Source organism: Lissotriton vulgaris, chromosome 3_1 (genome assembly GCF_964263255.1).
Source record: "Lissotriton vulgaris chromosome 3_1, aLisVul1.2, whole genome shotgun sequence".
Lineage (NCBI taxonomy): Eukaryota > Metazoa > Chordata > Amphibia > Caudata > Salamandridae > Lissotriton > Lissotriton vulgaris.
In genome coordinates this window covers 39,018,261-39,031,633 of record NC_141689.1, presented here as the reverse complement: position 1 = coordinate 39,031,633, position 13,373 = coordinate 39,018,261, and the positions used below count along the sequence as shown (strand labels likewise).

The 13,373-nt window shown below is 44.9% G+C and overlaps 1 protein-coding gene across 6 annotated transcripts in view; it reads left to right on the top strand.

The window, feature by feature from the left end:
* LOC147725885 (long-chain-fatty-acid--CoA ligase ACSBG2-like) overlaps positions 1 to 13,373 on the top strand; it is a 405,988-nt gene that overhangs the window by 139,200 nt on the left and 253,415 nt on the right. For all 6 annotated transcript variants that reach the window (XM_086960029.1, XM_086960027.1, XM_086960030.1 and 3 more), the window contains 2 exons: positions 6,482 to 6,570; positions 9,256 to 9,376. In XM_086960029.1, the coding sequence (XP_086816155.1) occupies positions 6,482 to 6,570; positions 9,256 to 9,376 (210 nt within the window). The remainder of the gene's footprint in view (positions 1 to 6,481; positions 6,571 to 9,255; positions 9,377 to 13,373) is intronic.

The window sequence follows — 13,373 nt, the reverse complement described above, 5'->3', positions numbered from 1 at the left end:
CAAGGCTGGGCCAGGGGCCAGCTCACTAGGCCCTCCAGGCAGGAAGGCAGTCCCACGTGGCGGTTCCTCCTGGTGCCCAGCCACAGCAGCAGCCCCCCTCTAGATAGGATCAAGAAGAGAACCAATTGTAAGGGGCTTCAGCCCCTTCTTATACTACTAAATCCTTTGTCTGGCTTCAGTGTGAGGGGAAAAACCAGTCGCAGCTGGTTTGTGAGCACTCTTGATGTGCTCAGCCCCTCACTCTATTCACTGGCAGGGCTAGGGTCATCAGTCGCACCACAGGGGGCGGAGCCAGAATTGTGTTGGGAAAGCCCAGCCCTATTCAGGACCCAAGTACACTCCTCCCCAGTCATCAGCATGCTAATCACCACCGGGCAGACCCATCCAGACTTCTGGAGCAAGGCTCCCCAGCCAGCTCCAGCCAATCACACGCCAGTCACATTTTACACCAATATGCCCACTTCTAGAAGTGGCACTTCCGCACTAGACACAATCATGCCACATACATCATTGTGCGGTACAAAAGGGGGTGGTGATGGACGGAGCATCTGAATCAATCAAACACTCACACCCAGTCAAAAGATCTGGGTTTAATCCATCACCGTTCTTTAGCCCACTCTGCCACCCCAGTTCAGACATGGATATATGCAAATCAGTCTGACCCTGTGCCTCATGGGAACAGTCCAGCCCGAACTGCCAAGCCATGTCTTCCCTGGACCGGAAACAAGCTTCCGAGGACCGGTTTCTGGCATTCCGGCCGTCTTCAGCCCGGCTTGCTTGAATCCAGGGGCAAAGTGAGCAAGGGACTCACGTCTGAGCTGGGATGGTGCAGTGAGCTAAAAAACGGTGTTGGATTAAGCCCTGATCTCTTGACTGGGTGAGAGTATTCTGCTTAATTCAGAAACTCTGTCCATCACCACCCCCTGTTGTTTAATTACATACATCATTGTGCAGCATTCAATCACACGAGTCCGCACATACCATACTCGAGCCTGCACACCTCACGCATCAGAAACTACCAGGGACACAGACATTCCCATGCATTCCTATGGGAGGGCAGGCCAACCTTACTCCATGCACTCAGAGTGCGCACGCACTTTCCACTGGGACACAGTGAAAGTGCGCAGAAACCAAAAATCACTACCAAAAATTCACATTGACAAAGCAAAAAGTTTAAGGGTGAACCTGCCAGAAGGGCCAAGTCCAACACCTGTTTTCCAGAGTTACGCCAACACTTGTTGGAGAGTGAGATCTCTGACCCCAGGGAGCTCACATTGGAGGCAGATCTTTTGGGGTCTGAAGAGGCATTGGGTGTGACCCTAAGGGGAGTGGCTCAGGTATCTTCCAACCCAGCGTGTTAGAAGTGGCTCTGTTTAGCCCAGCTAGGTCCTGTTGTAGTGAGAGAGGTGTAGGACCTCACGTCCTGTCTTTAAGGGGAAGGAGTGAGAATGCGTTATGTCCTGATAGTGCCAAACCTCAGTCTCAGAGACTGAATTGTTCTTTAAGGGAACACCAGGTAGAGAGCTTAGTCTGTCCTGATGGACCGTCCGTTGAGGGGGGGTCTCCCCGTGTCAGGTGAGCTGGGAGTGTCTGTAAGTGGACCTCCATCAGTTCTAGTGTATGGCAGTACCACTCCTAAGTGGAGGGTGCAGGAGTCCAGAGTGGGGGGGGGGGGGGGGGTGAGTGGGGGAAAGAGTCCCCAGTGGAAGAACCAGGGGGTCAGAGGCCAGCCAGAAGGGCTGAGTCACCAAGTAGTGACCATGGTGACACCAATTCTGTCCTGGGGGATCTTCACGCACTGTCAGATAGACAGGAGTCGAGAGATATGCGCCAGGCAGACTGTCACATGAGTTATGTGTCATGCCTAGGGGGGCATATGTGCACACCAGGTAATCCTGGTTCGCTGGACAAGTGTTCAACCTCAGGGTTTGGTCCCTGGGTTTAGGAAGCCAGGTTCTGGAAGGGGGTACCACTCCAAGTGGTAGGGTGTAGAGCCTTGAGAAGTAGGACCAGGTATGGGAGAGCCCATCCCAGTCTCTTGTCCAGATGCGGGGTTCAGGCCCGGGGTTGGTGGGTCAGTGTCAGGATGTCATAACTGACCTGACAGGAGGGAGAGTGGGCAAAGGGTGCCAAGCACCTGGGGATACTACCCCGCATTCTCTGACATCACAGAGGTTTATGGGGCCGGAGAGACTTAAGGCCTGGGTCTCATCACTGACTACTGTCAGTGGCCACTGTGGCTTGCTTGCTGTCTATTGGGACACAACTGTGAGCAGACTAAGGTGCTTCACAGATGGTGTCCACAGGTGAGGAGAAAGGTTCCCCATGTGTTAGCTTGGTGGGCCCTGAGAGTATGGACAGAAATCCAAATGGGTTCAGATTGGCTTAGTACTGGAATATGCCCCTGCTGTTGTGGGCCAGGGTCCATTTTCTATCACCCAAAGCAGAGAAGCCCATCAAAGTAGTGACTGCTCTACCCTGCGCTTTGGCTGGAAGGGGGTGTTGTTGGACTTGGCACCTTTTTGCAGGGTCATCCCTTAACTTTTTACCTTCCTCTTGTATTTTTTCTGACCTGTTGTTGGCTGTATTATGACTCTGGGCACTTTACCACTGCTGATCAGTGCTAAAGTGCATATGCTCTCCCTATTGTAAATTGATGTATGGATTAGTGACTCCATGTTTGGCTGGTTTTAATATACTTGTCAGACCCCAGTACAGTGCACTGCGTGTGCCCAGGGCTTGTATATCAAATGCTGCTGGTGGGCTTGCAGCACTGGTTGTGCCACCTAAAGAAGCAGCCTGTAATGTGTGTCGCAAGTCTGCCATTGCAGAGCCTGTGTGCAGCCTGGTACTGCCATGTTGACTGGCCAAGTGCACCCACTTGCCAGTCCCTATACCTTCCCTTTTCTGCATATTAGTCACCCCTATGGTAGGCCCAAGGGCAGGGTTCATTGTAGGTAAAAGGTATGACATGCCCTGATGTGAGTGGCATGTCCTGATAGTGAATTACAGCCATTTTCACTTTTGCAAGGCTACCTGTTGACCATAGGCCAGAATGGGTAGTTTGATTATAATATCTCATAATCCTAACTGACTAAGGGAACCAGGTAGAAATTCGAGTTTAGTATGCCTGAACTCAGAATGATAAAATACATCTTTTAGTGAAGGTGGTTTTAACATTCTGTGTTTAAAAATATCACTTTTAGAAAGTAGGTATTTTCTTGCCTAACTGTCCAAGCCTGCCTCTGCTAGTTTGAGCATTCCTTGTTGGGAGTTTGAGAGCCAGGGGCTGGGGGATTCCTGGAGACAGGGTAAGTCAGCAAAGGGCTGAATAGAGTTATCTGCATGTAGATGGGTGGGAGGCGTTGAACCTGGGACCTGAATAGGGCTTTGCCTGCCTTGCACAATGCTGGCTCCACCTCCTTTTGTGCGTCTGATGTCCCTGACCAACACTGTTAAAGGAAAGAAGAAGTCTTGTCAACAAAGTGCTCCAGGACAGCACAGAACTGATTGGGACTGGGTACAGGACCCTCTGCCTTCAGAGGACAAACTATTTGCTAGTATAAATATGGGGACCTAGACTACAGAGAATTAGATCACTTTTGGTAAACAATAAGAACCTTTGCTGAGGAGAGGAACCAGACAAACTGAGGAGGAGACTATCCCTAAGCTGAGTGTTGTTTGGGGGGGTTTGGCCTGCAGTGGTTGCCTGACTGCCAAAGAAAGGAGAAGGGACTTTGTGCTACTTTCAAATCAACTTTTAAACGATCTCCAACGACTTGGGATAGTGCTTGCCTCCTGCTGAAGTCACAGGGACAACAGACTTCACCAACCATCTCCCCTGCCTTCCCTTGCTGGGAATTGAAGTGCCTGCTGTTGAGCTGGGCCTTCTGAGAGACTATGTGTCGCTGGGAGTTGGAAGCGTGACTCAAGTCAAAGAAGCGTGTCGCCGCCGCAGCTGTTGCATCACCGCAGAAGAGTTTCGCCATCGCAGCAGATGCTGTCGCATCACCGGAGAAGTGTGCCGCCGTTGCCACTGTCGCCATGCATCACCCTAAGCGCCTCGCATCTGTGGAGAAGAGTGTGGCCGTCGCAGCAGATGCCGTCGCATCACTGGAGAAGCGTGTTGCAGGGCCTGTCATGGCTCAGAAGAATCGTTGAGTCGCTGCATGGCCCTCAGGTATGCACGCATCGCTGTCACATCAAGACGAAGACCCCATTTTGTTTCATTGCACCGAATCTTCACCGCCTCAAGGTGCTGTTGGTTGCACTGCCACATAAGCGCAGTAAGAAAGCGACGCATCACCTCCCCACGCAGAGAAGAACCAACGCATCCCCTACGCAGCAGTAGGGACCCGACGCATCACCGTTCTTGCATGTAAGGAACCGATGCATCACCTTCCCTGCAACACTTTCGTCATATAGCGTTACGCATCCAAAGGTACATTGAATTCAAAGTGTTGCATGTTACATCTAAATAGAACTAAGCTATTTTTTACCATTTTTAAAGTTCGGTATTGTGGATTTTTGTTGTTTGTAGTCTTGTGTTATGTCTATATATAAATACTTATTTTTATACTACAATTTGTGTTGTGTTCATCTGTAGTGTTATCAATGGGTTACTGTATGTGTTCACACATGCTTTACACACTGCCTCTGAGATAAGCCTGCCTGCTCGTGCCAAGCTACCAAGGAGGTAGCTTGGCATGAGCAGGCAGTAATTTTGAGCAGGGGTACTTTCAGGAGTGTAGCCCCTTACCCTGACTAGACACAAGCGTCCCTACTTGGGCAAAGGTACCTACCTCTGCCAATTAGAGACCCCCCAAAGCTAACAAAGCCCTTTCAAACTAGGGTGTCTCCAGAGAAGGGTCTGAGTAACAGATGTGAAAATGGAAGAAAAGAATAATCTACTCTGGCCCCAAGTGAAGTCAAAACTCAGGGCCAGATTTAGATCTCAGTGGATGGGTTACTCCATCACAACGGTGGCAGATATTGCATCCGCTGATATATAAATCAAATTATATCCTTTGGAATTTATATTTTTGAAGATGGGATATCCATCTCCCATGTGACCAAATAACCTGTGTGCTGAGATCTAAATCAGTTCCTCAGAGTTTGGTGATTGTAGAGGGATTATGATCACTTAAGACTCCCATTGTGATTTATAAATATATAAATGGCACTCTTAAAACAAGGAAGTGAATTTCATTTCATGTTCTATTGTCTTTTTTTCTTTCTAAACAACAGGTGCCTTGTGAAGAAAACTCAGGACCTGATTAAGAGTTTGGTGAATGGGTTATTCCATAACAAACGTGATGGATAGCCGGTCTGCTGCATTACAATTCCATTATATCCTATGGAACTTACAATATGGCGGACGGGATATCTGTCAGTTTTGTGATGGAGTAACCCTTTCACCAAATTCACAATCAGGCCCTAAGAGTAGGCTCGTTGCTCAGCAGAATCACAGTTCCTAAGGAGGAGTAAGGAAGAGAGATGACGTCGTTCTTTTAACATAGTAACAGGGGACAGTGTGTCCTTACCTTGATGCCCTCACACACCCCAAAGGATGTCATGCTTATACCTCCCCCTACGCAATCGTTTAATACTGCACTTAACACCACTTCAACTCAGACCTGCACACACTCATATGGCTAAAACGTTCAAAAGATCTCTGAAAAAGTGACCCTTCGGGGGACCCATGTGGCATTGCAGCACCGGCCCGACGAGGAGCATCGATCAATGATGAAGCATGACATCATTCGGAGTGTGTGAGGGCATCAAGAAAAAGACATACACTCATCTCTCTCATCCTTAATCCTCCCTAGGATCTGTGACTCCCCTCAGCAGCAATACTACTTTTCAGGAGCACGAGTCACTGGACCTAGATCCAGCTCCTTGTCCCCTCTCCTCCATTTCCTGTGACCTCAGTGCTTTCCACATTTTCAGTTGTGCAACTGGCTTGGGTTGTTAAAAGTGACATTTGAAATCACTTTGAGTTTCACCTCTTTGCTATCACCCAAGGATCTTCCTGGATCTTATAAAGCAAATCATAGATCCTTCATGAACAGCTTTCCCTCTTCTGCTTCTTGCCCCTGGCAAACGGCTCTGATCTCTCTCATATGGATCCTCCTAACCTGTTAAAAGTAGCTACTGAGCTTTAGTTATGATGTGTGGTTAATGCATGTTGGTGACTGTGGATGTAGTCGATTAAGGACTCTGAAGGCGGGAAGTGAGATGTTTGCGTAACATTGGTATAACTTTGAAAAACATATTAGCCAGCTTCCGTTTCCTTTTGCTCCCTTTAATTGGCTGCTGATTCGTTTACTGATGAGTTGGAAAGGTTTGAATGCCCTACCAATAGTGCGTGTACAAGGTGCTGGTGATGACGGCACCTCAGATCTACTAAATGCTGCACTTATGCACCATGGCAGATGAAGAGCTGCTCCTGATCAAGGTTCTCTGAATCTCTTCCTTGCAGCTCGGTTTGGAGCGCTTCCGCAGCGTTGGGATCCTGGGCGCTAATGCCCCAGAGTGCTTCATCGGGCACATTGGAGCCATCATGGCAGGGTAGGTGCCTCCTCTTGCTCTTACTTTACACATAATCAGGTCCACTGGAATTATGCGATGGTGTGGCCACTGTCATTCTCACATAATCCATCATCTGCCACATAATATGCAGATTTTAAAACATTGTTTTGTTCCTAGATCAAAAGTTTCAAAAGTTACTAACACTGCAGCGACATGTGCTGCCTTGCAGTGGAAGGCCCTTTGGAAAGGTTGACAGGTCACCTCTTTGCTGCTTATTACTATTTTTGGGTGTGAATCTTGTATTAAGGAGATGCAACCAATGCCCTGTCAGTGTTAAAAAGTTTAAAAATTACAAAATAATGAAATAATACAACACTGTATGTAGACACAACATTCACCATGGCTCAAGCTTCTTGAGATAGAAGAACTAAGGAAGTCACCTGGACATGACACCTCTCTCCATTGTATTTGATTCTTACATTGGGCATGTAAATGAAAAAATTAACGTAATACAGTTATATCTATGCATTTATCTATATGCTGATATTTATATAAACAAACCTGGTTGAGGAAGGGGAGAAGGATGAGCTATAAACTGCAGGCAGGAGCCCATGTTTCTCGTTGAAGAGATAGCACTTCTATTTCTTTCTGGGTGCAGAAGGTCTGAGGGTGATGGAGATGTTGTTCCAGATCCTGCTTGCCCAGCCCTGCCTTCAGTTTCCTTTCTCACATTTCTCCATCTTGTTACTGGTGTCCAGAAGAGCTCCTGAGGTGGGTTGTTTCTTGGCCAGGTGTGCAAGGATGCCACTTCCTATGGCCTTTTTGCTGATGCCACTGTTTTTTTATTTGTTCTGGGCCTGCAGATGGAAGAAATAAAGGGGCATATTAGCAAGGTCATGCGATAATTATCGCTCAGCGCTTTTAGCGCGAGCATAATTATCGCAGGCTAACGCTGGATTCTATCAGCAACGCTTATCTCCCAAGCGATAGGAATCCATGCGTTAGCTGGTAAACAGTGTGATTATTGCTGGAAATCCAGCGATAATCACACTGCAACCAGCAAAACCTTGCTGATAGGGCAGGGTGATTTTAGCCATGTAATCCACCTCCCATTGGATTACATGGCTAAGTCTGAAAATTAGCAGACGTGAAAAAGCAGCGTTAACCGTGGTTAGCGCTGCTTTTTTTTTAACTCTAACAGGGTTAGCGTAAAGCTTGAAAATAGGAGAAATGTTGCTTAGCGAAATTTCTCCTATTATTTTTCTTTGGAACGCCAACTTTGCATCTCATTAGAGATGCAAAGGAAAGCGTAGCTAAAAGGATACTAACATGCGATTTTGCATGTTAGCACCCTGTTGTTGATAGGGCGATATTTTTATCTCCGCTTCTTTGGCATTTAAAGCCAAAAAGTGGTGATAAAGGCCTTGATAATATGCCACAAAGTTCCTTTAATGTATTGGTGATGTGGTTGAATTTCCTAAGGACCTTGATAAGGTGGGACAGCTTGTAATATAATTAAGGAAGACAAATGTGGTGCACAGGAGGTTTTTTCCTCATGTCTTGTCTCTTGCATTATCCTTCTTCTGGCAAGGTATGAAGTGGGTGACCTTCTCCAGCTGCCACATAACTGCTCTCCACTGTCCTTGAATGGGCAAGGTGGAGACTCCTAGTAAAGAACCACAACTATGCTAATTCTAATAATCTAAGAAAGAGAAGAAAATGGCTGCCCTAGAGGGAGAAAATGCAGTAACACATAAAAACCCTTCACAGGCCTGATTACAACATATCAAGAAATAGAAATTGCAAAAGACCTCAAAATCTCAAATAGAGGAAACAAGGAAATGAAGTGGAGTTGGCGATGAAATGTGTGGAAGATGGAATCTCGAACATTGCACATAATGAGACTCAAAAGCAGATTCTGAAAGTACTGTACAGTTCTGCTCTGCCCTCAAACAACCTAAAAACCTCCCCCTTCCTCTTCCTATGAGTATTCCCTGCTGATGTGAGGGGTTCTTTCTGCTGCTACTGGACAGGCATTTGCTGCCTCCAACCACCAAAGACTCCCGAATGTAGATTAATCAGCCTCTCTAATTGCCTAATCCCCAGCACCCCAAAATCTTTGTTGAGATCAGGTGCTTTCTGGGTGGTATGGTGGTGGGCACCCCAAAAATCAAATGTGTAAAAAAGAGTGCTTTTTAATGAAAATACATAGTGATGATCTTGCTTTAGAGGTAGATGAAGTGATTTAGTGGGCTTACGTGCAGGGGCAGGAAGAGCCTACGTAGTGGATGCTAGAGGAGTCATTCTAACCAGAGTCAGCCCTGCAGAGGCGGCCTCTGTAAGGCGCCTTGTGCTTGCATATACTCAGTGGCTGGAAGTTCTTGGGTGGTGCAGCCTTGAGCACAGCTGTGAGTGTGTGTGGTGGTGATGGATCCGGATGGAACTCGCGCCCATAAGGTTGCCGGTGAATTGTTACCTGCTGCCACCTTTGCTGCGGTCCTTGAAGATGGCATGCGCCTCATGCCATCACAAGGTGAAAGAGCAAACACGCCTTTCCCAGCCTGTCTGTTATGCTGTGATGGTCCTTTCTTAGTTCCAGCTTGTGAGGGGATTATTAAAGTGTCTTTGGGAGTCAACCGAGCAGCATTTAAGCCCTTCATAACACAGATAAGCATCTTCTTAACCCGAAGACATGAATTTCAAACTCTCCTCCTTTGTTTGCAGAGGTACTCCTACAGGAATATACTCCACAAGTTCAGCGGACACCTGTTGCTACGTGGCCAGCAACAGTGAAGCCAACATCCTTCTTGTAGACGACCATCACCAACTGGAGAAGATTCTGCAGGTGAGATATTCACCCATTTTTTCTCCTTCCTTTTACACATATCGTAATGATATCTAAGGCACAAAGTAGTAGCAGGCGGATTTTAAGGCCTTCATCATAGTCACCCCAAGATTGCCTTACCTTAACCACTAGCATGATTGTTAGTGATCAAAGGGTTTCTGATGAGCGTCAGCACCTCTTTAGTCCGGATCTGTGCGGTATGCGATGGCGCCTACTCGTGTGCAACCCTGACCCCTTCAAACAGATATAAGGCCCACAAGTATTATATTACAAATGCCTGTGCACACGTTATTGTAAACCGTAGAACCAGAACTGCGTAACATAGATTCATGAAAATTCTAGCAAAACACTACTATCAACACGCAAATGAGTGAAATAATAGAAGAACAGCCAGAGAAGTGAATACATTGTATTTTTTCTACTAGCCAGGGAATTTTTAATTTTTCCTTTTTTATCACACTCACTAGTTAGGTCCCTACACTTCACTGATACACTGCACCATCACATAGCCTTTGTCACAAATATCTAGTGCTCCCGCGTAGTCCGTAGGTCGCAGCACGCCCCGCCCCGTAGAGGGACGGGAAGACCCCTATGATGAAGCATGACACTAATGGATTTTTTTAGTGTGTGAGGGGTATTTTAAAAAGCACACAAATGCTCTCATCTTTCCACTGCATAAGAGAGAGCTTAGTTTTTCACTGTACATATTAAAATCCAAATAAAAATATCACCATCACACATTGATAGAATCTCTTTGTTTATATAAATTCGTTAGGAGGGTGATTCTATCATTACCTCGATGCTTCCTCTTTTGCTTTGGAATAATTGTGTAATCTCACACATTTTGTGTCACAATTTTGGCACTAAATGCAGGACATTTTGCAAGAGTTTACGAGCATAAAAAACATTTCACCTAGTACAAGTACACAAAGAGTAAAAGATCAAAACAAGCATTTACTCATCTTGCCTCAAGTGTCAAAATCGTCTCAAGCAGAGTCTCAAGGTCCTCCTTCCTGCCTTGTGGCGAACACCACAACCACTGTCCGCTTCCTGTTTAACGCCAGAACAGAAAGCCAGGCTTCCATTTTACAGTGAGCCTTCTCGTACATGTATAGAGACGAAGGACCAGTACATGGCAACACCTTGTTGCTTGTGTTTTTTTGGTATGTTCAAATACCTGTGATGGTCTCAAGGTAGAAAAAAAGAGGTACAGCATTCTTGGAAATTCTTCACACCTGGTTGATGACTCTCTTCTTGCTTTCCCGCTTCCTTTGGCTCCAGCCCTTGGGTATGTCTTTAGTAGTTGTGTGCTAACCTGCTTGTATTAGTATCACTATTAAACAAAATAACTGCCAGTACTGCCTATCTATTTAGTGGAGATTTCAAGTAGGACGTATTGACTGTAGAACACTATGTGCCTTAGACCTTTTGTTTAGTCTGAAATCAATCAATTTTACTTTTTTCTTTTGTTCACATTACAATAACATTTTCAAAGTTTTGTTTTTTCTTTTTTAAAATTCAACAAAATTTACATTTGCACCATAGAAAAACATAGAAAACTAATCATTCAACTTCTCTCCTCCTTCACATTCAATCCAGCATTCACAACCACCAGCACTCTTATTCACAAAATATTACAATATATACTTATATCAAACGAAAGATTTGACATTAACAGCCTTGGTATCTATTCATAATTTTACAAAAATCACAGTTTTTCAAGTAATCCTAGAGCTGTATTGGACAAAGGTCTACGTGTTTTCGAACTTTCTGGGTCATGGAGAGTTCTCTTCAGGATCAGGCAAGCTGTAAAACTGAATTACAAGGTGTGTGAGCTATGTAGTGTCCTAAACATCTCTTTGCATTTCACAGCCACTTACTCATTATGTGTCTTACCTTTTTAAGGCTTGAGCTGAACAGCTTTCAGAGACTACAACAAATGAGAGAAAAAAACATTTGTTTGCTACAAAAAATCCTAATCGGACTAAAAATACCCAATCTGCACAAGCCAACTCCAGACGCGTAACTAAGATTTATTACTTACAGCTATATTCATCTATGATTGTCTTTACGAAATCGTGCGCTAGTCGTGAACCTATGGAGGTAAAGAGGTGTCATAAGACAACTGCTTTGTCCAGAGTATCTAGAGTGAAGTGGTGTGTACTTACTCGAAGATAGCATGGAAGTCTGTGAGATTAATCCAATTGAGGGCAAACAGTCGCAAATTCTGGGGGAAAGAGTATGCAGTTAGATTTGTATCTCTGCTTAAAAGTCAGGCGGCGAAAAAATTAATAAATGAAAGTGTTTGACGGCCGAATTACCTCTGGCGTCAGTCGTAGTGCAGACTCTGTCATTTGTTTCTCATGCCTGTACCTGAAAAATCGAAAGGTGCGATGAGTCTTGCGTTGTCTGTGTTGTTTCGAGGCTGTCAGTCTCAACTTTTTTAGAGGGATTGTAGCGGCACGCCGGTCTTTACCTTTTCGTTTGTATCCGACGCCTAACACTCCTTTCTGCAAATACTTAAGCAGAGATACAAATCTAACTGCATACTCTTTCCCCCAGAATTTGCGACTGTTTGCCCTCAATTGGATTACTCTTATAGACTTCTTTTTTATCGTCGAGTAAGTACACACCACTTCTCTCTTCACTCTAGATACTCTGGACAAAGCAGTTGTCTTATGACACCTCTTTACCTCCATAGGTTCACGACTAGCGCACGATTTCGTAAAGACAATCATAGATGAATATAGCTGTAAGTAATAAATCTTAGTTACGCGTCTGGAGTTGGCTTGTGCAGATTGGGTATTTTTAGTCTGATTAGGATTTTTTTTAGCAAAAAAATGTTTTTTTCTCTCATTTGTTGTAGTCTCTGAAAGCTGTTCAGCTCAAGCCTTAAAAAGGTAAGACACATAATGAGTAAGTGGCTGTGAAATGCAGAGAGATGTTTAGGACACTACATAGCTCACACACCTTGTAATTCTGTTTTACAGCTTGCCTGATCCTGAAGAGAACTCTCCATAACCCAGAGAGTTTGAAACGCGTAGAACTTTGTCCAATACAGCTCTAGGATTACTTGAAAAACTGTGATTTTTGTAAAATTATGAATAGATACCATGGCTGTTAATGTCAAATCTTTCATTTGATATAAGAATATATTGTAATATTTTGTGAATAAGAGTGCTTGTGGTTGTGAATGCAGGATTGAATGTGAAGAAGGAGAGAAGTTGAATAAATGGTTTTCTATGTTTTTCTATGGTGCAAATGTAAATTTTGTTGAATTTAAAAAAAGAAAAAACAAAACTTTGCAAATGTTATTGTAATGTGAACAAAAGAACAAAGTTAAATTGATTGATTTCAGACTAAACAAAAGGTCTAAGGCACATATTGTTCTACAGTCAATACGTCCTACTTGAAATCTCCACTAAATAGATAGGCAGTACTGGCAGTTATTTTGTTTAATAGTTATTGAGGCAAGGCCTTACTGCTTTGAAGCCACAGCCCAGTTTTGGTATCAGTGTATTAGTGTCACAGCACCACTGAATCTCTGTAGACACCTGGTACTGTTTCACAGAGAGGGAAGAACAAGCCTCTTTAGGCGTTGCTGGTACTGTAAAGAGGAAGAGTCTTAGCACTCCAACACTGGAGGAAATAATGAAGTGCTACAGGATCGTGGGTTGGTGCTGGAGGCAGCAGGTCTGAACCCTCGAGATGCTACTGCTTCCTGCTAAGAACCCTCAGAGGCCAGCACAGAGGTCCAACGAGGTGAGGCTTGAATAATGAGTGAGACCAAAGTGATGGTGCTGTCCAAAAACCTGGAGCCACTGGGTGTCTCAGAGGCTTTCAGAAAGTCTAGACCAAGTGTGGATTGTAAACTTAGCCTATAATCCTTACAGACAAGGGCCTGACAGAGTTTGGATCAGTACAGAATGCGTCCAATGCACATACAGCCTTTAGTGTTCCCTGTTTGGAGATAAACTGTGCATTTAATACTCAAAAC